This window comes from Hippoglossus hippoglossus, chromosome 15 (genome assembly GCF_009819705.1).
Source record: "Hippoglossus hippoglossus isolate fHipHip1 chromosome 15, fHipHip1.pri, whole genome shotgun sequence".
In the NCBI taxonomy this organism is placed as follows: domain Eukaryota; kingdom Metazoa; phylum Chordata; class Actinopteri; order Pleuronectiformes; family Pleuronectidae; genus Hippoglossus; species Hippoglossus hippoglossus.
In genome coordinates this window covers 8,982,175-9,006,803 of record NC_047165.1, presented here as the reverse complement: position 1 = coordinate 9,006,803, position 24,629 = coordinate 8,982,175, and the positions used below count along the sequence as shown (strand labels likewise).

Below are 24,629 nucleotides of genomic sequence, written 5' to 3'. Positions count from 1 at the left end.
GAGTGTCCCCATGGGAAGTCATTTATAATGCCATTGGAGTGACAATAATGCGTTTGCACACCATTTCACTCTGCCCTCTGTGCCTTGGCAGGCTTTTATGGGCCACATTTTTGCTTCCCCAGAAACACATTGTCCAACCATCCTCAGATAACATGCAAAAGCATTTAGCCCAACTGGAGCTGGAAGTGGATGTCTTTATAGTGAGTAAAATAACACAACCTCCTTCACCATCTGCCGTAGGAAATCAACATTTGTTGGTGCTTTTGCAGCTTTTAACTACTATAACACTATATTCTGAAGGTAAAAGAAGCACATTCCTTTAAAAAAAATAAGGGAATGAGATGAGAGAGGGTGGTGTGGTGCAGCCGCTGACTGCAATTCTTTTCATTGTTCACTGAACAATTATGTTCGGATTTTGCTGTCATGTAGGTATCATTCCACATGAGATACAGACACAACTCTCGACAGCCCACATGGATTTTTTTTTTCAGATCCTGCCACCAGCAGACTGACATCTCCTGACAACGCGAGGATCTCTTGTCGTCGTGATAATGTACTGTACCAGCCTGATATGTATTAGTATAAGGGTGTAGCGGACATGTTGTATTCATTCCACGTCATTAGGTGAAGACAGGTAATGTATGCGTGCAGAGGCACTTATGCAAAGGCTTTTTAGTGCAGACCTCGGCATGTGATTAAATGTGTCTGTTGCTGTTATGTTGTAGGTGATCCTGATCTTGACTAAGCTGCATGACTTCAACCTGGGGGCTGTAACTGAGAGCTCACTCTGGAGGTGAGTTTGCTTTTTGTTCGTTGCTATTTTTCCTTTTCTGTCTAAACGGCATCAGCGCAAGAAAGATTTTATAAAAATGCAAAAGCGCATCTCCCAAAAAAAACAATAAGAATAATATATTCATAGAGGTTGCAGTGTACTCTAAGTATGATTTATTATGTTCCTCCTTGCTGGGATATGAACAATCAAGTCAGAACTGGAAGACAGTATGAAGTATGTTTTAATAAAGCAATCTGAAGCGGTGCAGAATGAAGCATCCTCCTCGCAGGCCCATAAACGACACAGTGCAGCAAACCTTTTTAAAGAGACCCAACCCAGTTTCTGTCCACTATCATCAGTGAAACTTCCTGAAAGAGTCTTTGACAGATCAAACTGGAAGACCTACCTGTGGGATCCTCTGTTTGGATCCCCGGCTCCGTTTCCTCTGACCTAGAAACTTCCTGATGGAGTTTTTTGATTGATTGTCATCCATAACCTTTTGTTTCAGAGGCAATTGGCATGCAATTGCTACTGTATAGCTGTAGTAATTCCATTCAGTAGGTATTGAGAGGTGAGTTAGAGTGCCCTGTCAGGTCATAAATAAGAATGGAATTCATTAAGGATTATACCATCGAGCCCAATCCAGCGTCTGATGTGCCTCTTTTTCTCACCTCTCCCGTAGCCTGCAGAGAACTCATTTCATTCTGAAATACACCTGAAACGGAGACCATAAGTCCGCCAAGCACAGACTCTCAAATTAATATCTGTTTCACCAGAGGCGCCACCAAGATTTACACCCGACCTGACATGTTTTGAAATCCCATATTGTGTACACGAGGTCTTCCATCATCAAGGTGGCTGCTGAACATTGGCACCATGAGTGAATTAGAGTGCACCTCAGGGGGTGCGTCGAGTCTCTCAGTGTGGGTATTAGAAATGCAGAAATCTGAATGTTATGAAAAGAAACGGGAGTCAATGATTTCTGTGATGGCGCAATAAATGATTTATGGCGACAGCTCCGGGCCGCTGTTGGCGGCAATGTGCGGATCAATGGGGGTGACTGTAGCAGAAGCCATCGAATCATGCATCAAGTCCCTCTGTGTTTTGAGATTGTCGCCTTTTCCTGCCGAAGAAACTTTATGACGAAATAACATCGTTTAGGAGGCATTCTGCCGCCGCCCACTACCGCAGACAGACACGCCAAGTGAAAGGAGTACTTAAGCACAAATACAAATGTGTTTAGGGGTAGGTCAATGTCAACAATGGAACAATTCAGATTAATGCATAGACAACGATAGCAGACTCGGGGATATCTATCCAATTATGCAGCGAAATTACATTTGGAGGCACTCAGGTAGAACCGAGAGCGTGGATTGGCTTTTTGCGGCGAGGAGGAATATGAAGACTTGGGGCGACAAACACATCTACCCTTGTCTTGGGAGATGCACGAACTTGAAACCCAGTTCTGTGACCAACCAGTGTTTTTACATTGTGTAACAAATCTAAATGATTTTATTGAAAAACAGTGTTTAATTTATAGTTAATCATTATTTTCCCTCTTTATTTATCTTTTTGATAATATTTTTTACCTTAAATGATTGTCACTTAATTGTGTTCAATGTTTTGCCTGATGCCAAAGGATAAAAGTTTCCCAGCTCTAAAGAACATTGAGCACAAAGAGGATGAAACTAGATTAGTTGGAAATTAGAGAAAACAAATTCCAGCATTAATTTGAAATAAAATGTAAACATCTTTTCATCACTGCTCTGGAAAGGACATCTTTAAATTCATTCTTCAATCTACAACATCTAGTTGCAGAATAAGGTAAACATGTTTGTCACAGTGTTAATATATATTCAAGGACCATGGCCGTGTTGGATGTTTCAGCCCTTAAATTACAAATTCCTGTGACTTACTTTAGCGCTGAGCATTTTCCAAAGCATACCTGAAATATATAAATGTATTTCTCAACTCGCAGGGTTTCATTACATGTCAGTGTAGCATGAAGGGGCTTGACATGTGCAAGGCGGCGAGCGTTTAGTTTGCATACCGTCTTTGTCACAGCGGTGTTATTGCTGAACGGTATGGTGGTTTCCAGTTGAAAATGCCTAATGAATACGTCAACCATTTTAATGCAGAATGTCACTTGCTTTATGCTTCTCTTGAAATCTATATTTTTACTTGTTGGTTATACAAGAGCACTAGAGGAGTGAGATGCTGCAGAAAGAAGAATTTCCTCCTGACCCTGTGCAGTAATACATCACCACACAATGACAATATCCAAACCGTTGCAATATGTTATATGTACCCTGTGGAGTTATTTTGACATTCTTGTTCACTCACTAAAATTCATCATGTGCATCCTTGAAGCCCAGCAAATCTGTTGAATGCTTTTTGCTCCTCATAAAACATTTGCAAGGTCAATTTTTGGGGAATATTGTGAAAGCTGGCTTGTTTGCATTGCTGCAGACATTCTGCGTCATTCTGTCTGTCTGGCTCATTGCTGTATTTCACCGTGGGGTCACTGTCACCAATTAATGATCAGTGGTAAAGTGTAGCCCCGCCCCATTTGATAGACAATTTAGCTTTAACTGCTTCACCTTCACCAGCCGACATCCTTCCCTGCACCTTCCACTGGTTCACCTTGGTCTCGCTCTTCTTTGTGTTTTGTTTACATTGGCACCTCATCAGTCGGCAGTGACGTGTGTCTTGTGTGCATGTGCATGTACATGTGTGTCCTCAATCTAGCAGAGTAGCGTCTTTCTCAATAGATTTGGAAACTTTAGCCAAAAAAAAAAAAAAAAAAATCAGCTTGTGACAAATCTAACACATTTTTTGAAAAACCATAACTCCTCTAATTAAAAAAGAGAACTCTGTCTTTGTTTTTGGATTTACTTGACTATTTAAATGTTCCTTTTGTCTCGATAAAGGCTTACACAGAGTTTACAATATGAGTTTGCTCTAGTGTCTGGATCTTCCTCAGCTCCATAGTCTAATCAATATTCTTCATATAAAGTTCTTGGAATTATAAGAAGATTTAGATGCATATTGATGTCACAATGGTAGCTTGAAAAATAATAATAGTGAATGTAATTGGTGTCATTTTGCAGTTAATTAACTTAAAATATTGTGCGCTAATTGGCAATGTTCTTAATGATAAATTTCATTGAAACAGAAATTTAAATTTAGACTAGTCAACTATACTAAAAGAAAGAAATTAGTCAACAATTTAATGGTTCCGCAGATCATCTGCGGGTAAACAATATCTATGTTAGCAGCATTAGCATCAGCAGCCTTCTTACCCTAATGGTGCCTGTGCATTGCTAAGAGGTTATAAACCGTGTTATTCTGCATAAGCCTTTGTGTAACCTTATCATTTTCTTAATCAAAAGACTCAAACTGCGCTGGTTTTACAAGATGTCGTCTGTCCAGGTGCAGGTGACCGGAGGGGGGCTGCAGCGCCAGCTAGTGGTGGGATGCTGTGGAACTTCTTAGAACTAATTGTTAGCCAGCATTGCACACTGATGAAAAATGTATAATTTGTCGAATAGACTAGTATTTCTGGTGCTGACTTGCAAGTGTTGAAATGTGTGTACATTGCTAATGTAATGCATGAAGATATATAGCACATTTCTTGCAGCATTGCAAAAAATAGTTGTTTACTTGAGCAAGACCAACAAAAATACATTAGCATGAAGCTAGTTTCTGCAGGTTGATTTCCCCCTTTAAAGCAGAAACGCTGCCTGAATGGGAGAAAATCAATCTGAGCACATATGGTATATGCTTTGGAGGTGCAGTCACGTAAAGAATAACTGATTTGCAGTTAATGGGCTAAAACATCCCGAACCGCTGCTGCAATAAGTGTTTGAAGCAGCTCTCTAATGGATGTTTTTCATCAAACATGGAACATTTTCTCTGTAACCAGATCCACCGATTACGGAAGCACCTACACCAAACTCAACCACAAAGTGGGTTCAAGGACAGTCCTGAGTTACCTGTACGTCTGCCCGACCAACAAACAGAAGGTCAGCTTTTTCCCATCGCTTCATGTCTCACTTATTCCTGACATCAAATTATCATCAAATGACTATGTCTCTCTCCCCTTTCCACTGCTCTATCCCCTGTGTGGCCCCTCTGTACTTTAGATAATGATGCTCAGCGATCCAGAGGTAGAGAGCGCCGTTCTCATCAGTTCAGATGAAGGAGCGAGCTATGAGAAGTATCCCATTAACTTCAACATCTTGAGCCTGCTCTTCCACCCGTCGCAGGAGAACTGGATGCTGGCTTACAGTCACGACAGCAAGGTGCAGCTTCGGAGTGAAATCCACAATAAACCTTAGAGCGGTGATAAGATGATACATGATGCTGAACAAGCATCTTAAAATTCAGTTTTCACTGCCGTTGATGTGATGATCGCTGTGCATGGGGCTCATTAACAGTATTTCCCCTCCTGGAACTTTTAAGTGTGACTAAGATCGGGCTAATTTTCTCTTGCAGCTGTACAGTTCAATGGACTTTGGGAGGAAATGGCAGTTGGTTCACGATGACGTGATGCCGGGCCGATTCTACTGGTATGATTATGTAGATCCTATATTTGAGCGGTGATTGATTGTAATTTGCATAATGATGGTGTTTGTGACCCTGTGCTGTCGGGAGCATCCAGTGACCTCATGTCAAAAACAGATCTGCACCCCCCCCTCCTCATGGCAGTCAAGCACACAACTGATTACATCCACGTCACGTACACCTGAAGGAATATTGTGCTTGTTTTTCCATAGCACAGCCATGACATGCTGTTTTTTGTTGTCGCTGTCATTTAGTAATCTTGACTGCTCGCGCACAAGGCGGTGAATATTGATGTGATCCTGTTTATCCCTCTTTGTCATGGTATGTGTCAAACCCAAGAGTGTTTCTAGCTGTGGAAGAAAGGACATCGGTTGGAGGACATCCTCTCCACATGCATGAATAGCGAGACATTTGATAGAGGAGAAGTGCGCAGCGGGTGGAGCGGCGCCCGAAACAATGCATTATTTGTGCTCCTGAGAACCGTTGCTTCACGCACATTATGTCAAATAGTTATTTTTCCAACTGGTGTTGCAGCCACCTATGTTTTAATAACACATATTTGCTATGGTGGATATTTATGGTAATAGCTGATGTTTTGTTACCCCCAGCCCTTCCCCTGTTGTCTCCTCTGTTGACGCTTTGGTGAATTGAGATTGTTTGCTGCTGGTGCCGCAGCTCCTCCACTGACTCATTTACAGGAAATAAAAAACATCTTGTTTCCATTTTACAGAATGGGGATGTCCGTCCACAGCTGTGATACACAACCTAGCCTCTCCCATGCTTTTCTTCTCGTTCTCATTCTCCTTTTCTTCCTCTCTTTGCTCCTCTCCATCTTCTCCTCCTCTCGCTCTTTTCAAGGGCGGTAATGGGGCTGGACAAAGAATCGGATGTGGTCCACATCGAGACGCGCATCGCAAAAGGCCGTGAGTGCAGCGCTGCAGTCCGCCACAGTAGCAAGACCCTCAGGACCCCTTGCCTCTCATTTAGAGCGAGGTCACGGGGAAGATGAGACTCTTTCTGCGCTTCAGATTGGTCCCTGCAGCCCAGTAAAGCAGAATAGGTGTCTCTCGACAAAAACGGAGAGTTTTAGCGGGCTGATAGATGTTTCTTCTCCTTAATCCATCCCCAGTGTCTCATATAGAAACCTCAACTTTCCTCCTCTAAACAGCATGGTAGATTCTGTCATACCAATTACAGTGTTTCTGTGAATTGGAAAAGATGCTCATCTTCCTCCTGTTGTAAGAAGATATGAATCTGAATTAGTGTACAAACTCATCTGGTCTCACACAATAAGATCCTGAACATTTTTAGTCATGTGCAATGCAGCAAAAGATTCTGTATCAGTCTCTACGCGGCCAATAATAGTAGTAATATTAATTGTGTGTGGAGAGTTGTGAATCTTAATCTGTGTGTAGTCAGATTTGTGTAAAACAATCTGCAGATACGTGCTGAGATTTGTGTCTTCAGAATCTACGTGTGCGTAATCAGATGTGTAAAATTTCAAAAAATCTGTAAATGTGTAATGAAGTTTGTTGTGTTGTATTTTATTGTGTTGAGATTCGTAGATTTGGATTTCCAGCTTTTGGAACACAACACTTTTAATGGCCTTTTCAGCCATTATATCTATGTTTGTATTTAAAGATTTTTGTAAACGTGTCCAAATCCCATTACACATTAACAGACTTCTTTTTACACATTTACAAAATTACGCACACATAGATTGAAATACAGTTACACAACTTTCCACCGCACACACACACACAAATAATATTGCTACAATATTGGCCCAACAAGTCTAGAATCTTAGTACATTTTGATTAAAAAGAGCAAATTGTCCTGTAGTCGTGGCCCAAGATTTTCTTTATATTTTTCATAAACTAACTGAAGCTCAGAGTTGTTTCAGAGCAGTGGACCATAAGTGTATTTATCATAAACGTATTGCATAGCAGCCCCAGTATTTACAAACTGCTGTCTGAAAGTAAATGCTTCTAATTTACTCCTGATTGATTTCCTCTTGCTGTTTTCTTCGCAGGCGCTCAGTACGTGAAGTGCAGAGCCCAGCGATGCACAGAAGGCAACAGACAGTACCCCTTTCCCGGAGACGTAGACACCAACTCGCTGGTTGTGCAGGATGAATATGTTTTCACACAGGTCTGCTCAGTGATGGATTACTTTTCTGAATTTAAGTAAACCAGTTGCCTCCATCTTTCTCTCTCTCTCTCTGTGAACTTTGATTTTCCTCAGAGGAGGGGGAGTGGGATTTGTGCTGTTTTTATTTTGGTATCTCGTTCATTCAATTCATTCTTTTCCATCAAAACCCTCATAATGGGTTTCCCCCCAACACACCTGTTCCCCACCGGCCCGATGTGTGTTTTGATTATGTTCTGCTTCGTTCATGTCACACACTCGGTGCGCGAGTTTCTGCACAGACATAACTCCATGCCTGAAAGACATGTTTGCTTACGGCGGAGGAACCATGAATAGTCAGGTTTGTGTCCTTATTACCGTTCACTCTGACTTTGACTCCCAATTAGACAGCGGCCGTCAGGGTCATTATCAGAAATTCAATTTTCAAATGCCCTCAACCGTCATTGATTTCCATCCACAGCCAAGTACCTTTCTCTGTCTTCGTCAGGCTCCTTGGATTTGGAAAAATAATGTTTTCGTGGAAAAGAAATAACAAATCAGGAAAAGAAGAATTAAATGGTAGTAGTTGAAGGTTTCTCTGTTTGTAGTGAATCATTCTGCGCTCGTTCAGGGCGAATAAACGCCTCTAAAATGTTTGCTGTTCGATTTTAATTTATTTATCCAGCGATTTAATCTTTCGATATGATGTTGCGGCAGCAATACTTTAGCGATGACCCAGTTTCACTCACAGCGCACTTAATCCACAGACTTGATTGAAATGGCTGCGGAGTAAGAATGAAAATGTATGAAAATATATATATATTTATATATACGTCACAGCGTGATTCAGAAATGGTGATTCAATAAAGTGTCCAAATTGCATTTAGCCGAGATGAGATTGACTGCGGAGGCAGACACGAGGAGGATGCTGGTGAACATAACAGGACAGAGAGAGGGAGAGTCCATGTGCGGAGCTGTGGTGGCACAGATGACTTTCTTGTGACTTTCATTGCTCGGGGCAGTTGGATTTAACTTGACAAAGAGTAATGAGGTTATCGATCGGGCTACAACGAAATAAGCAGTCTTCAACACCTCCAAAGTCTCTTGGGAGAGAAAGAACAGCCAAGTGCAACATCCTCAAAAATGTGGCCTGGGAAAATGCAGCTCATTGATTTTCGATAGATTATTCCATTAGAGCTCTAATGTAGTGTGTTGGGGGACAAACACCATCCTTCTACTTGATTAGAAAATAAGCAATCAAGTAGTGTTGCCCTGAGTGTAAGTTGATGGAAAAGTGGTAGTGCATTAAGATCTTCAAGCCGCACTGTAGATAAAGGCAAAACCATCTTCATTGTCTCTTAGCTTCAGTCTAATTGAGATCATGCTAATTATTTCTGTTGTCTTTGCAAATTTACTCTGTTGAAAACATCACATTAAGCATTTTTATCAAGTCAGTCATGCGTTGTGAATTAATACACTTCCTTCAGGAAATGTTGAAGCTTCGTGTCCTCAGTTCACTGCAGAGTCACATTCGGTCACACATTCTTTCACATTCTCTATCACAGGACTCACAGGATGTTTAGTGTTAACGCTTGATGGTGGTCGTGCACGGCGCTTGGTGGTCACAGTCTCATGCCCGAGATTAGGCGCAGATCCAGGGGCGGGGCAAGGGGGCACTGGTCCCAACTGAGATCTGATTGGGATTGAAGGACAATTTTTCAAAATATTGTCAATGATGTGTAGCTCTGCTCAAAACTATAGAGCTAACGGTAACCAAGCGATAACTTAAATCTGCACCTTACTGAATCAGGAGTTGTGGATGGGTGTTGGACATATAATTGACCCCTCGGTGTAAATTCTGGCCCCTTCATGGCCCCTGATTTAGAAAAATCCTAGACCCACAAGTGCTTTGGAACACGATATAGCACAATATAGCATGGTAACATTCCATTTAATCAATGCTACAGAGAAGTATAGAGGAAATGAAATCCCCAACTAGATGCACACCAGGCTCACTAGCTGCCCCTGCCTCCTCTTTTTGTAATAACTTGAATCGATTTGCTAGCACCTGCGTTTGTTTAAACATTAGAGGATTGGCTGGTGCCTCCGATGCCGCATGAAAAGTTGAACTCTTCTCAACAATGCAGCAGAACTACGATGTACCCCGTTCAAAGGGAATGAGCAGAATTTTAGTTAAAACCTTTATGCACGTGTGAGTCCTGCAAATTGTGTAAATACCCTCCCCCATCCTTTTTCTTTTATTTTCATAGTCTTCTCATGTAGGAAAAAAAAAAAAAACAAGGTGTTGGGTGAAGTGACATTAAAATGTAGATATGTGATCTGTGAAAAAATGTATCACGGCGTCTTTGACTTCATTACAAAGGTAACCAAGTCAGGAAGAGCCAGCTACTTTGTCTCCTACATGAGGGAATCCTTCAAGCGGATGAAACTACCTAAATATTGTCTTCCAAAGGTAAAAACACAGAATAACTGTCAAATGATTATACAGAAACGTGATGGTTGTATTTGTGTTTTGTAGAATTCACAGCACACAGCAAACGGTTCTCTATGCAAATACATGTCACACTGAATTAAAAAGCTCTACCGTCTTCTAAGTCTCTTCTTCCACGCATCCTCTCTCTCCACCCCGCTGTCCCTCTGTCTCTCCACCGCACACCCTGCAGGACATGCATATCATCAGCACAGATGAGAAGCAGGTTTTCGCTGCAGTCCAGGAGTGGAATCAGAACAACACCTACAGCCTGTATATCTCCGACTCCCCCGGGGTCTACTTCACCCTTTCGTTAGAGGATCTGAGAACCAGTCGAGGACCCGCCGGTAACCTGCTGGTCGACTTTTATAAGGTGTGTAGCTGGTCTATTTTAATTAGCTGCCTCCATCCAATGTCCAATACCCTTAAGTCTGTTAAGTTATTACATCAAGCAGCTACACGTGTTAAGGAACCTGGACAAGAACTACACAAAATATTTTATTGTTTCAGCCTCTGTATTTAATGCATACTTTCACTTTTGGCACTCCAAGTACAGCATTTCTGTATCTAAGAAATATTGTGAAATTTGTACTTAAACTTGTAGGTCTGAGGGTCTAAGTACTTCTTCCATCACGGCTAAAAGAGTGAATCGATTATTAAAATAGTTGTAGGTGGATTGTTCTTCAAATAATCGAGGAATAATTTAGTCTCTAAACAAGAATGGCTCTCAGTAGAGTGTCAACCTCCCTTAACACTTTATATTCAGTCAAACTGCATCAAATTCCACACACTCACAGATGTCAGTCCCCTAAAAGTGACATGTCTCCTTGGAAATCCATGGAAATGTCAAAAAAATACCCTATCTTGCAATGTTAAAGAAAGTGAAAAGAAAAATTGATGTACCTGCCCGAAATTTTGTTCTCTCTTGGCCCATGTCTCATCCTTTCACCAACTTTTGTAGGAATCCATTCAGTAGTTGCGTAATCCTGCTGACAAACAAACAGACAGACAGGGGTGAAAACATAATTACTGTCTGATACATCTTTAAAGTCTCTGACACGATATTCAAACAAACAGCTACAGTAATAAACTAGAGCTAATAAATCTGCCAAGGCCAAACAATAACTGCGCACGTCTGTCTAGCTCTCACCATAGAAAAATAAAAGGAAAAAGGAAGTAGTCTGATGATTTGCACAAATTCATAGATCTCAACTAGAAGTTTGGAAGAAAAGCCATGGATCTGCTCCTTAAACGGGATATGCACCCACGTATAACGGGTTCTTAATAACTTCCTTTTCAGAGGTTACTATACAATGTATTACTAATAAAATAAAGGACATTCATTTGTGAAATGATCCTCCTAATGCTGTTTTCCTCCACAGGTCGAGGGGATAAATGGAATGTATCTCACCAACAAACTGGTGGATAATCACATCAAGACTTTCATCACCTACAACAAGGGACAGAAGTGGGCCCTTCTGCCGGCTCCTGCCAGCGATGTGGCCGGAAATAACATTCACTGCATTCTGGTGAGCTCCAGCCTCCGGGCCACAGCGAGCCAACGCTCCTATTCATGCGAAATGAAGCTCATGACATATGTCGTTCGTCAAATGTTTCAAGCTCATCCGCCGTGCTTTGAATTGTTCCTTTTTTTTTTCTTTTTTTTTTTCAAGGACACTTTTGCACAGGGCCCAGGTGCAGATTGGCTTTATAGCCTCCTAACTGGCAGAGGAGATGCTCGGCGGGAATATTCTGATTATCAGTATAAGGCAGCGAGTGTCATCATGTTTAGTTTCAGGGGTCCAGACTTTCCATTAACCTCTGTGATTCCATTTACTACCTGTAATCACTTTGGACTAATGAATGTTCGGTTACACTGAATTTCATTATGCGTCCGTTTTGTTATTTGAGCAGATTTGATGATCACCTATCATCCAGTCACTGTGTTCTTTGGAGACTCTTTAAAATCACGTATATTGTTCGGTTAATAGCAGGTTACAGTCTTCCACCGCGTCATAGAGTTGACCATTATGCTTTCTTCTGCTTCACCGACGACCCCCGGCCCAGCAGGCTCAGCTGTTTGAAAAGCCTTATTGATGTTTTTCAGTGTGCTTTAGTCTGAGAGATGAGTGAAATGATTTGAATCAATTTTGCCAGTTTTATCAGTGCATCTTGGGGAATTTTAATTACATGCCTTGTTTGCTTTAGAACGAACCGATTCAAATGCCCTCTGCGTCCTCGCAGCCTCGTTTCTTTCTTTCTTTCCTTGTTTTTTTGCCCGCGCAAATGAGGGGAAGCAAAAATCTTTGTTTTATAAATGGTCTGAAAATACTCACACTTTTGTCTCAATGGGAAGAATGGTTTGAAGGCAGAGCCAATTATAATTGCTGCCGTTTAGATCTGTGTGACGCATCTCGTTTCAACCTGTGCTGTATCGGAATCTGGTTTTTTCGTTGACAGCCATTTTGCTCGCTGCATCTGCATCTGGAGATGTTGGAGAATCCCTACACGTCAGGACCCATCACCAGCAAGAAGTCTGTACCTGGAATCATCGTGGCTACAGGTGGGGTCACATGAATTAATCTCTGTCCGTATGTGGCTCTGGAGAACCGTTCATCTTATCCGCTTCACACTTTGCATGCATATTGTATAGGACCCAAGGAAGTGCAGGGTTCATCACCTCAGATGCAAACAGCAAACAAGTATGTTTAGAGCGGACACTGCACAAGTAGATCAAACTGATAACATTAGAATACACAGAAATGGTGAGACTTAGTTTTCATCACCAGAGGCACCTTTAGTTGCTCAGGTAAATGCGTGGTAGCAAAACACAGCACACAAATCACACACTTCCCTCTTTCTGTCATCGACACTGAAACTGCAACTCCCAAACGTCATATTTTCACTGAGATGATCAGGTGGCAGGAAGTCATAAAAACGTCCTTCCGCTGGAGAATGAGGACAGACTCTTCAAAATAACTCTTCCCGTTCTATCAGGTGTTTGTGCACATGGGTTTGTTGTGGAGTCTTCTCTATGTAAATACACAGGGACTGAAAATTATTCATGTTTTTGTACTTAGGGAATATTGGAACAGCGCTGTCCTCCACCAACCTTGGGATGTTTATAACATCTGATGCAGGAAATAGCTGGAGACAGGTGAGAGCCATCTGGGTCTACACACTGCACGTGTTTACCCAAATCGTATGATGTGTTCATATGAGAAGTTTGTTGTCATAAGTGGAGCAAATGTGTGTTTTCACTGTGCATCAATGCAGATTTTTGATGAAGAGCACAACATTTGGTTTCTTGACAACGGCGGGGCTCTGCTGGCAGTCTTGCACGCACCGACGCCGATCCAACACTTGTGGTAGGTGTAGCGACCCTTCGACAGTCCCTGATGTCATAATTGCTGCGAGTAGGATATGGACACGGGAGCTATAGCGGGAAAATTACTTCTGTGTAATCTCACTTTTCTGGGGAGGGGGCGTCGATGATGCAGTGTATGATTACACTTTATGTTTTGAAATGCTGATGAGCCAAGTTTGCATGATTATTTCATTGCCTCTGCAGCTTCAAAACCAGAGTCAGAATCATTTCCAACAGAGGAGAGTCTGGTACAGCTTTGTTCTCTGTGTTGGATAGGTGGTTTGAGTGCTTTTATGTAAATGCAAAGTAGAGCAGGGTGGAAATATGAGACTGAGGATGCCCTTATAACTCCCTCATATTGTGGGAGCGCTGTAACACTACCTACTTTGATGTCCCCGCACACCACAGCCCTGTCAAAAGTGATTAAGCTCCGAGAAAGGTGATTTGAAACCCCCTCAAATATCTAATGTTACAATCTGAGTCATATCTCGCTTTTTTTTTTGGTTTTGTCACCTTCAAAATTTTACCCGGGCCGAGTAACATTTGTTCTGGTGTTCCGCCAGTTGTCGAGATGATTTTTCACATTGAAGAGAATCCAAGGTGTTTCATTTCTCAACCGCAGCTGAAGCTAAATGACCTGTAATATTTTATCATGTTCCCTTTTTACCTTGTTTTTCACCGCTCAACTTGTGAGGCAGGGATGTTTGATGTTCTGTTCATCGGGAAGAAATATATTTATCCACCACAGATAGATAAGAACTGATAAATGGAACAGAAGCACGGGGGTTAACAACTGTTGGGTTTTATTTCATTTTGAATCCAGGATCAGTCTCGATGAAGGAAAGAAGTGGGACAGTCACAGTTTCTCTGCGGCACCTCTGTTTGTGGATGGGGTCCTGATGGAGCCAGAATCTGACAATCACATCATCACGTAAGCAGAGACACCAACGTACAGTCCAGGAGGAATAAAACAAACATCAGGCTTTAGGAATTAGCTTCTCCTGTGATTCTCCCCAATGACGTTTCACCAAAGGGAATATTATCTCGTCTGTCAAGATAAATGCCAGACTTCAGATTTGCAGCTGCTCTTTGTTTCATATCTGAAATGTGTATATCTGTATCTCGGGGATAGTCTTATCTAATATTTGCGTTTCTGTAAATCATTTTCCAGTTTCTTTGGGCACTTCAGCCATCGGTCAGAGTGGCAGCTGATCAAGATCGACTACATGGGCCTCTTTAGCAGGAGATGCATGGGTGGGGATTATCAGAAATGGCAACTGCACAACAAGGTAACAGCAATATTTAACATCATTGATTTTATTGTCAACACCAAGAGATGCATGTTTGTCCGCTGTCAGTGTAAACACAGTAAACTTGCTTAATGCATGAGCAAGAATTTTTACCTCCACCAAGGATGTTTTGACCCTGATCTGTCTGTTTGTTTATTTTTGAGCAAGATTACACAAAATAACAGATCGGATTTCCACGAAACTTGAAAGGATGTAGGATGGGTCAAGGAAGATGTCATAACATTTTAGTGTGGGTCCTGATCTTTCCTTTTATTTCTTTCACATTGCGAGATTTGGCTTTTTTTTAACATTTTCCCCATTCTCCCTGGAAATAATGGATGGATCTTGTAATAAAAAACTGGTACATTTAGAGAACTGATATCTACGACTGTGTGAAATTTGGTGCAGATCCAAATAAAAATCTGGCTCTAGTGAATTTAAATCTGGTTTTTAAGGGGGCTGTCGGGCCTTGGCGGAGGTATGCGCTCTGCCGAGTGCCATTCTTCTTTCTGTTTCCTCTTTCCTGTCTCTCTTTCTCGACCCTGTTTCACACATGTGAAAAACCGGAGCATGTTTTTCACTGTCTGACAGGGGGAGCTGTGTGTGATGGGCGAGAAGCAGATCTTCATGAAGCGCAGGCCAGGCAACCGTTGCATGCTGGCCCAGGACTATTCCAGGATCTATTCCTCGGAGCCGTGCCTCTGCACAGCCTTTGATTTTGAATGGTAATGACTTCGTCTCTCAGCTTTCCCCCGACTGGGACCGAACTGTAACTCACACTTTTGTCCCCAGTGATCCGTAATTTCTTTCATTACATGTTTACAAAACAGACGCTCTCCCTTTGAACGTCTAATTCAATTGTACCGAGCTAACAGCGGCTTGTAGACCTTTCTAATCAATAGCAGACGTATCAGCCTGCTGCATTTCTTACCTCTTGATATCCATCTTCCATCGCATATTATTTACCGGATAACTAATATGACTCTATTCATCCAACCTAATTACAATCTGAACATTTTTAGATGGAAGTTAGGAACCTTTCATTGCGCTACTGTAATTTGCATAATGTCAAGTGACTTATTAGAATTCAATTAATAATGAATTACTAAATGAATTTTAAATATCTTTTATCCATCTGTCTAAAAATTCCCTTTGATCCTGCTTGTCTGACAATCATGTCTCTGGTTAAGGTCTTAAAATATGCCACAAATCCAACTGCGAAGCATTTGCCCCACTACAAAAGCTTGTAGGAGCGAGATTATTTGAGTAGCTGTGTTTGTCATTTCATGAAGTGTCATCTTTTTTTGGCAGTGATTATGGGTGGGAGCGCCAGGCGGACGGGAAGTGCTCCCCTGCTTTTTGGTTTAATCCAAATGGTGCGGCTAAAAGCTGTAGCAGCAGCCAAAGCTTCCTTAACAGCACCGGGTAAGTGCCCCCCAATACTCAACCCATCACCGAACAATATTATTCCATCCGAGCTAGTTTGTCATGTTGTCAAGGGAACAAACAGAAAAAATGATGGTTTGCTTCCTCAATGGTTCAGTAAAACAAAAAGGCCCAGAGTGAAGCTGGAAAAGTGAGACACTCTCTGTCTAAACTCCATTCCACAAAATCATGCAAAACAGGTGTTGAGTATGCAGCGTGTTCACACTCGAAAAGTGACAGAATTAAGAATACGCAAAAGAGGCAAGTGTGCACATTAAGTCTGTGCGCTGCTGATGGACACTATTGTTCCACAAATAATAGCAGAGAGGAAATTGTGGAGTCGCTCAGATGTGGAATAAATTCAAATAAATTTCAGACGGTGTTGAAACAGCTCCAAGAATATAAAAAAAAACAAAGGAAAGCTTGAAATGTTTGAAACACTGGGTCACAAGTTAAAGCGGCAGTAGAATTCTAAACCTGCCTTTATGTTCATTATACACTATTAAGTAGAAATTATAATAACACATTTTATTTATAGGCGCCTTTCATGGCGCTCAAGGTCACTTTAGAAGGCAGAGATAAAACAAAAAAAAGATCAATAAAATGAACAGTGAATAAAACATTATTAAAATATACTTTATGCTATGGAACTGCAACAGGACATGTATCTCTGATGTTTTAAACTCAATCTTTAAAGGTATCGGAAGGTTTTGTCCAATAACTGTAAGGAGGAAGGGGGGAAGGTTTACTCCCCCAGGAGGCAGGCGTGTCGTCCCAGGGCGCCACGAGGCCTCCGGCTCTCCACCAATCAGGGAGAGCTCAGTGCCACGGTCGGGAGCAACGTTACCTTCAACGTCTACCTCGACGACGTGAGTCAAAGTTTCATTTCCGTGTTTTAGGAAGTGGTAGCTGTAGTATTAGGGAAACCTAAACACAACAGTATGAGTCTGAAGGCTAGAGGTGTGAAAACTGCAGCTCCTGAACTCACAGACAAAAGTCACGTGTAAAAAAAACAACAGCCAATGAGAAGCAGCCTGAGCAGAAAATGGTGACTTGTTTTATTTTCAGCTCTTGAGGCAAAAAACGTTTCAGCCATTATTCTCCATGTGTGCGTTTTACAGATTTGTCAACACATTTACAGATATCAATACAGTTTCAAATCTGAATACATATTTGAAGATTTTTTCTTTACACATGTTAAGATCTGATTACACACACACAAGGATTCTGAATACGTGTTTGTAGAATTTTTTTAAACATTTTTGCAAATCCGATCATGCACAGAGATTTTAAATACGGATTTGAAGATTTTCTGTTTTAGACATTTCCAAATCTGGTTGCACACACACACACACACACACACACACACACACACACACACACACATTCTAAATGGAGATTTTTCAGATCCGTGTACACATTTACAAATCTGATTACACACAGAGACACTGCTGAGACATTTCAGTTTTGAATAAAATGACATTGCCATATCCCTGGTTCCACATCACTAGCTAAAACTTATTTTGCATATAGTTTTGTTTTTATTTGCCCAGTTTGTGAGATATCACAAAGATGTCTGCCTCCAGCTCAATACTATGGGGATGAATGGAATTTAGTTTGTGGGTGAATTAAAAACAAATCAAACAATGTCCTCATTAACTCTGGATAATCATCAGATCTCACTGTGAACACTTTCTATTGGAGCCACTTCCCCACTGAAAAATAGACTAAATAAAACTGCACACAGTGTGTTCTGTGATGCTAAATCTGAAAAACAAGTTGTTGTTGAGTCCTTAAATCTGATTTTTCATCGCTGCCAGCACTACGAATGAAGGCCCCCTTAACCAGATATCTGAAAGCATGAGTAAATAAAACCAAAGATATCTGCATGGCTAGATGCCCCTGGGGGTTTGCAAGAAAATGTGTTTTATTTTCTTATTTTGGTTTAAATAAAAAAAAAAAGAGATTATAGATGGATTATTTTATCATTTGGGAAGATGGTACCAAAGGAAAACCTTTGATGACCTCGGTAACTCTCTTTACTTTTCCTCTTCTTTCCTGAGTTGAATTAGTCTCCTTCCATTCGATATCACCTACAAAGTGTTTGTGACACGACTTACACAACCTCTCAGCCCGAGCACTTTGGTAGTGGACTGTCCTTACCTCACTTGTATGTGGCCCACTTGAAGCATCCTGACCTAAGCTGTGGTGACAGATGCCATGTCCTACCGTCCGTCCACAGGGAGACTCGCCGGGGACCAGCATCCAGCTAGACTTCGGGGACGGCATCAGGATCATCTACTCCAACCTGAGCAGGACTGATGATGGCATCAAGCACATTTACAGGACGACTGGGATCTACCGAGTGGCGGCGGCAGCTGAAAACAGCCAGGGATCCGACAGCAGCACGCTGTTCCTGCACATCACCAGTACGTGACTAAGAAACATCATTACTCATTCCCAGCGGCAGTGCATGCGGCTTGAACGTCTTCTCTTTCATGGATAGTCACGTTCCAACACTGCTGGAATTCATTTCAGTCACGGTTGCATTACGTTTATGCATTTTAGCATTGGGAAAATACAAAAAGCACACACCTGGAGCTACATATAGATCAGCGGCGATTGCAGTCATATTTCAGAGTTTGCTGAATCTGTGTGGGTTTATTTGTATGCACACATGTGTATGCATTCATGGATGGTTGTGTGCGTTGCCTCAGGTCCAGTGGAGCGTGTATATCTCTCCGCTCCTATTGTTGCCATCAGGGGGAAGGAGGCTAACCTTACTGCGGTGGTTTGGCCGAGTCACACCAGAACATTGACCTTCTTCTGGTGGTTTGACAACAGCTCAGAGGTGAGAAGCTTCTCCTCCTACTCCTGTTGTTCCACACAAACACGCTCTTTAAGTCTTGTTTCCTGCGCTCTTTTCCATTCTCCTGCTCCTCTGTCCATGTCCTTGTGTTGCTGTAAATCTATTCGGCTTTAGCACAAATCATATGTGATGTAACTGCACGTGACGGCCCTGTGTCTCTTTCTGGAAGGGCTAAGATGGCTGGTCATATTTATTTATCACGTCGATTGTGCTCACTGCAGCACCGCCTCATTATACAGTGTGTCAAGGGCAGCATGTGCATACATTTCTACATCCGAGAGGAAAAAGGGGTTTTCTGTGCAACTCTCTGTGGTTTTTTCCCCTTTGAAATCCAGCCCATTATAACCTTGGAGGGAAGCATCTCATACACGTTTCAGAGGGAGGGAATAAACAAGGTCACCGTCCAGGTTGCTTCTGGAAGCACCGTAATGCAGGATTCCAAAGTTATAACAGTTAAAGGTGAGTGGCAGCGACGGTCTTCATCTCACTTAAATTGGCGCGATACACATCACATGAATATGCGATGCGCTATCTCAGGTAAAGTATGATGCCTCCAGGTCCGTGCCGCGAGCGCCGCCATGTTGATGTCAACACGGACTTATTTAATGAATAAAACGTCACGGTAAACGAACACGAAATCTTGAGGAGCAATTAACTTCAAGGGATGTGTTGCCAAATGAAAAAAGACAAAACCGCACATCAGATTAATGGAAAAACCAAAGCAGAGGCAGCATTCATATTCTAACGGACATCACCGCACCTCTTCTTTTTTCCGCAGAGTTCTTCAGGTCGCTGCTGTTGTCGTTCTCGCCGGCGCTTGACGAGCACAATCCTGACATCTCTGAGTGGAGGGAGGACATAGGCCGCGTGGTGCGGACAGCTCTGTCACAGGTACATCTCGTCCCCATCCCTCGGAGATCTTTCCTGGAGCCACAGTGGCTTTCAGGGTCATTACTATTTCATACCTGTTTGCAGTATTGATACAGCAGACATGATGTTTTATGGGTCCATGTGAGAAATTTGTTCTTTTTATGGTTTACCTGTGACGACAGTGTCCAGACCTGTGTTAATCTCAATTGAAGCTGAAGTCGAAATGTTAGCCATGGGACAGAGTCGGAGGCAACAGCCCAAACTTGTAACTCTGGGCTAAATAAACTTCACAAACTCTTTTGTGGAGTTACACCTGCCGCTGTTTTGTCCCGTCGCTGCAGGTGTCGGGGGTTCCTGAAGATCAGCTGCTGGTGTCTCTGTACCCGGGACTTCCGACCACAGCGGAGCTCTTCATCCTGCCCATTGAACACACAGGAAGCAGCGAGGAGCCTCTGGAGCTGGTGAGAACCATGAAATCTGGAAATATTGGGTTTAGTTTTCATGTGAACTTTGATTAAGAAGCTGTCGCCACTTCAACTGATCTGACACCTTCAATAACAAGATGTGATTAGATAGGAAAAAGTACTTGAAGGCTCTGGCCAAAACATGTCCACCAGTATAATACGGAAATTAATTGGTTTTGGCTCAGTTTTTTTTTAAGGTGTCAATTTTAAGAATTCAACAAACCAAAATGTGCTTCAAGGAATTGTTTTACATTCTTTAAGCACTTTTCTTTGCAGAGTTATATGAGTTAGATTTAAAGATCAGAATGTCACATCTTATCTGGAGCCTGATAAAAAACGACATGAGCTTCTCTGTATCAGAGTTTATTTATACAATGATGGACCAGAATGAAAACTTTTATATTACAGAATAAACAATGCAGAAAACATCAATATTTATGTTTCCACTTGAAACAGTCATCATGAAAATAAAATTGGTTTGTTTTCTTAATTTGTGAGTGAGTCCATTTAGAAATCATTTGTTCTTAAGTTTCTTAAAAGTTAAATTAAATTAAAACTGTGATCTCTACTAGAATGTAAAAATGACGGGTTAATATTCTGTTAAATAAATAAATATTTGGATGTTAATGGGTGAATTTCTTAACTGCGGAGAGAGCCAGGCTATTTCTCCCTGCTCCCAGTCTTTATGCTAAGCTAAGCTAATCACCTCCCAGCTCAAGCTCAGATATTAGTATTGCGATCTTGTTAAAAAGCAATTTTGAACTAAACAATGTTGTTGATGTGTTTAATGTAAAACAGACGTGGCTGTAAATCACCAGTTAATTGCTATTTAATCTTAGAGAAATCATTTTTTCACATCTCATAATGTTTTTGTTTGTCTTTTGTAGATAGCAGATATTTTTGTCACTGCCCTGAATCAAGACCTGATCCAATTTGAGCTGAAAACTGACGTTCGCATTATTGTCTACATGACTCAGCAAACTCTGGGTAAGTTTGTTTGTAATCTCGGCTCCTGATCCCGGCACAGCTGGACCAGTGTAATATTTAGATTTGAAAACCTTTGCAGCTCCATAAAAAAATCATGCTTACAAAAAAAGGCCTGCGGCTTAAATTATGCCAGTTAAGTACAGTATGTCAACACATCCATTTATTCTGTTCGATGATGTGAAAAACAAAAGCCACATATCTTTCCTCGGGATGATTTGACACAGAGTTCCACCCAAACGCTGAAAAAAACAATGAAACAAGGCAAAGACGACAGCATTCCCTGAGTGAGATTCATATCATACTCTATGTCACAGGATTTTAATATCCTTCGCCGTCTATCACTCCTGCACCTGAGGCTGTAAGATGGCAGCTCACTTCGAAGGCAGCCGATCAATGGCGTGATTGACAAAGAAGGCGTTTGGTATGCACTGCTGGAAATCAAGCGGGTCATCATGTCTTTAGCATATTGCCAAAACGTGTCGATCAACCCCGCGTGGCTTTACCCTTTCCATCCTCCAACGGATCTGTCTTCATTTGTGTCTGCATACAAAGGTCTGGGTTGCCTTTAAAATGATCCAGAAAGGTCATCGACTTCACAGGCTTCTCTGGGAAGGAGAGAAAGATGGGCGGGGAGGGGGAAATATTGCGTCTCAGCATTTAAAAAGCCATGACTATGCATAAGCTCACCTGCACGCTGAACCCCAGGGAGAGGCGGCGGACCTCCTAAAGGTTCCTTTTAATACCCAGAGGGGATAACGTGCAGAGAGCTGCTCTTCAAACTGTGCCGTCAGTTGTTACATGACATGGGATAATACACGTAATCTCCCTGAAATAAGACATGGCTTAGGGGGAAAAAAAATAGAAAAGGGGTTTTAACACATTTGTCTTGGTTTGTAAATGTGACGCGTGTTTGACATGTTTGCCTTTCAGCACCACTTGTGGATTCAAACGCCATCCACAGTGGCTCGGCCATGCTGATGCTGCTCTCCGTGGTATTCGTTGGCGTCGCCGCGTTCTTCATCTACAAGTTCAAAAGGTCTGTTTGTTTTGATTAGAAAGCAAACGGTACTGAATACAACTTCAGATCTCAATGTTGAAATCCTTCTCCTCGTGCTCAGGAAAATCCCTTGGATCCACGTCCAGACTGAGGACAGCCACGAGAAGGAACCGGAGGTGATCAGCACGGTCGGTCAGAACGACAACTTGTCCAAAGTGAAGCTCAGCGATTTTTCGGCTCCGAAAGAGCTCATGGCAAAAGATCTGGAGGCCAGAAGCAGAGGTACATCACCTCTACACACTTTTTAACTATTACTATATATATTACTAAAGGATCATTATTATTGATACAGTTAGAGTTGTTCTGACACCATTATCCCTTCATGATTCCAATACCTGGACTTTGTGTATTGGTTAACACTGAGTACTGATCTGATACCAGTGCATTTATTAAAAAAAAACTAAGAACTTGTATCACATATTTAATCAGCTGTAGGCTCCTCCCCCTGCGTGGAGGGATGATTACCATCATTGTTGTTTGTTCTATTGCTGGTGTTGTAATTAGCATCACTTCTACCAACCCTCGAAACTGAAGACTTTTATACGGTTCATGTCGCCGTTTTACTTACACTACTGTCAACCGCATTCTAATGTAGCGCCCAGTTAAATTCAGAGCAAATTTTGTATATTAATTTACTGTAGCAATGCATTGTTTTCAGTGGAGTTAAAAGAAATCACAAAAAACATGCGCAAGTTTTATTGTGAAAAAGTGTAAAATAAAATAATAATAAAAAATTGAATTAAATCCTAAGAGTTCCCTTTAGAATTCACAAATAGTAAAGCTATATAAAATCTAAATACTCTAGTACAGTGCATGTACTTCATGAGTAAATGTACTGTTATGTTTGAAGTCAATGTACAGTATTTTAAGAAAATATGACAGCAGCTGTGAAGCAGGCTTAATGCCAAGTGTAAATTATACACAGAGCATTTATACCAGTGTGCTCCTCAGACACACTAATACGGGATTTAAGGGATGACTGTCACCGGAGGAAAATGATGCTGATTAACATTTTACTGCCCCAAAACACATCACATCAAAACAGCATCTGTTTTGAATACAATTTAACTGTATTTGGTTTAGTCATAAAAACACAACTACGTCTCGGTCTTATTTAAAGGATGCAAAGGGCTCCTCTGTGACCGAGGATACATTGAAATATAACTCACAGCTGAGATTCTGGAACGGATGCAGCATGTCACTTTTTGGGGGGGCAAATTGCACAGCTCGCGCACAACTGCAGCATCTGCACAGTCACCAGGCGTCATGGTGACAAGTGAACTTTCTGATCGTTATGCCTGACATCCGCCGTGATGTCTTTCAGATGAGAGGCATTCGGTCCCTGCAGACGCTGGGGGGATATTTGACAAAAGTAGCATTGCAGTGCTCCTGACACAGATGTGTGGGCTACAGGCCTTTTTTTCTGGTCACTCAGCACTTTGGCCGTTCCTCATCCCTCAGCTGTTTCCACCTTCCCAAGTCCTTGCTGATCTGAAACAAATTAACTCGGTTTCGGCTGCTTTCAGAAGTGTTTATTTGCAAAAGGGCAGGAGCAGCAAGAGACCTTTGATTTGGAGCCTCGGTAGATTAAATGAATTTACTACCTGCTGTTTAAAGATTTCATTAATATTCTGAAGCGTGGCTTCATTCTCATGCTGTCTGACTTTGGCAGCGTTACAAAGGCTCCCTCAAAACTTCAATCCCTTTTAGAAGTGTACAATTTAGCTAACTGCTTTCAAATGAGCTCACTAGTGCAGGTCACTGTCCACTCATGGCACAATTACCAGTAATCGTTATTTCTCACTAGTGTATTGGGAGTAGATTGACATGTAGATTTAAAACACGCCTTGTCTAAACACAATATTGTCCTCCTGTGAATTGCAGTTTATTTTATGAAGTATTTTCATCAGGTCTTGCTCCAGCCTCTGGAAACATGCCCCCTACCAGAGGGAAAAAACACTAACCAGTTTTAATTTAATCAATGTCCGGGTTCAGTGATTTTATGTGTTCTCATTTTAGTCCAAATGGCTTCACAAGCTCTAAGAAGAAGAAGAAAAACCTGTTAGTCGTCCATAGTTGACACGACTCAGCTTCAGGCTGTGAAGACACGTCCAAATAGTCCAAATTCACGAAGGTTAAAATGAAGATTTGGAGATTTAATGCAGGATTTGACAGATTGAAATGAAAATTGGACGTAAAGTAAATTAAGTTTAGGATCTTAATTTGGGTTAATACCAGATGGTTGTGAATGATTAACACGACGGCTCACACGTTTGCAGGTCAGATGAAATGGGAAATAAATAAGCTGTGAACAAAAAGGTCAGGATTCTTCTGTATGATGAATT

General features: G+C 41.6%; 1 protein-coding gene across 1 annotated transcript in view; it reads left to right on the top strand.

Moving 5' to 3' along the window:
• The window catches only part of sorcs3b (sortilin related VPS10 domain containing receptor 3b), a 42,294-nt gene that overhangs the window by 14,033 nt on the left and 3,632 nt on the right, over positions 1-24,629 (top strand). The window contains exons 2-26 of the mRNA XM_034608441.1: positions 726-793; positions 4,698-4,797; positions 4,918-5,076; positions 5,270-5,343; positions 6,197-6,261; positions 7,371-7,489; positions 9,849-9,938; positions 10,150-10,329; positions 11,339-11,485; positions 12,417-12,519; positions 13,037-13,113; positions 13,233-13,324; positions 14,147-14,254; positions 14,495-14,612; positions 15,204-15,337; positions 15,924-16,037; positions 16,735-16,906; positions 18,280-18,466; positions 18,755-18,888; positions 19,242-19,365; positions 19,685-19,797; positions 20,118-20,237; positions 21,128-21,227; positions 22,158-22,263; positions 22,346-22,506. Of these exons, the coding sequence (XP_034464332.1) occupies positions 726-793; positions 4,698-4,797; positions 4,918-5,076; positions 5,270-5,343; positions 6,197-6,261; positions 7,371-7,489; positions 9,849-9,938; positions 10,150-10,329; positions 11,339-11,485; positions 12,417-12,519; positions 13,037-13,113; positions 13,233-13,324; positions 14,147-14,254; positions 14,495-14,612; positions 15,204-15,337; positions 15,924-16,037; positions 16,735-16,906; positions 18,280-18,466; positions 18,755-18,888; positions 19,242-19,365; positions 19,685-19,797; positions 20,118-20,237; positions 21,128-21,227; positions 22,158-22,263; positions 22,346-22,506 (2,965 nt within the window). The remainder of the gene's footprint in view (positions 1-725; positions 794-4,697; positions 4,798-4,917; positions 5,077-5,269; positions 5,344-6,196; positions 6,262-7,370; positions 7,490-9,848; positions 9,939-10,149; positions 10,330-11,338; positions 11,486-12,416; positions 12,520-13,036; positions 13,114-13,232; positions 13,325-14,146; positions 14,255-14,494; positions 14,613-15,203; positions 15,338-15,923; positions 16,038-16,734; positions 16,907-18,279; positions 18,467-18,754; positions 18,889-19,241; positions 19,366-19,684; positions 19,798-20,117; positions 20,238-21,127; positions 21,228-22,157; positions 22,264-22,345; positions 22,507-24,629) is intronic.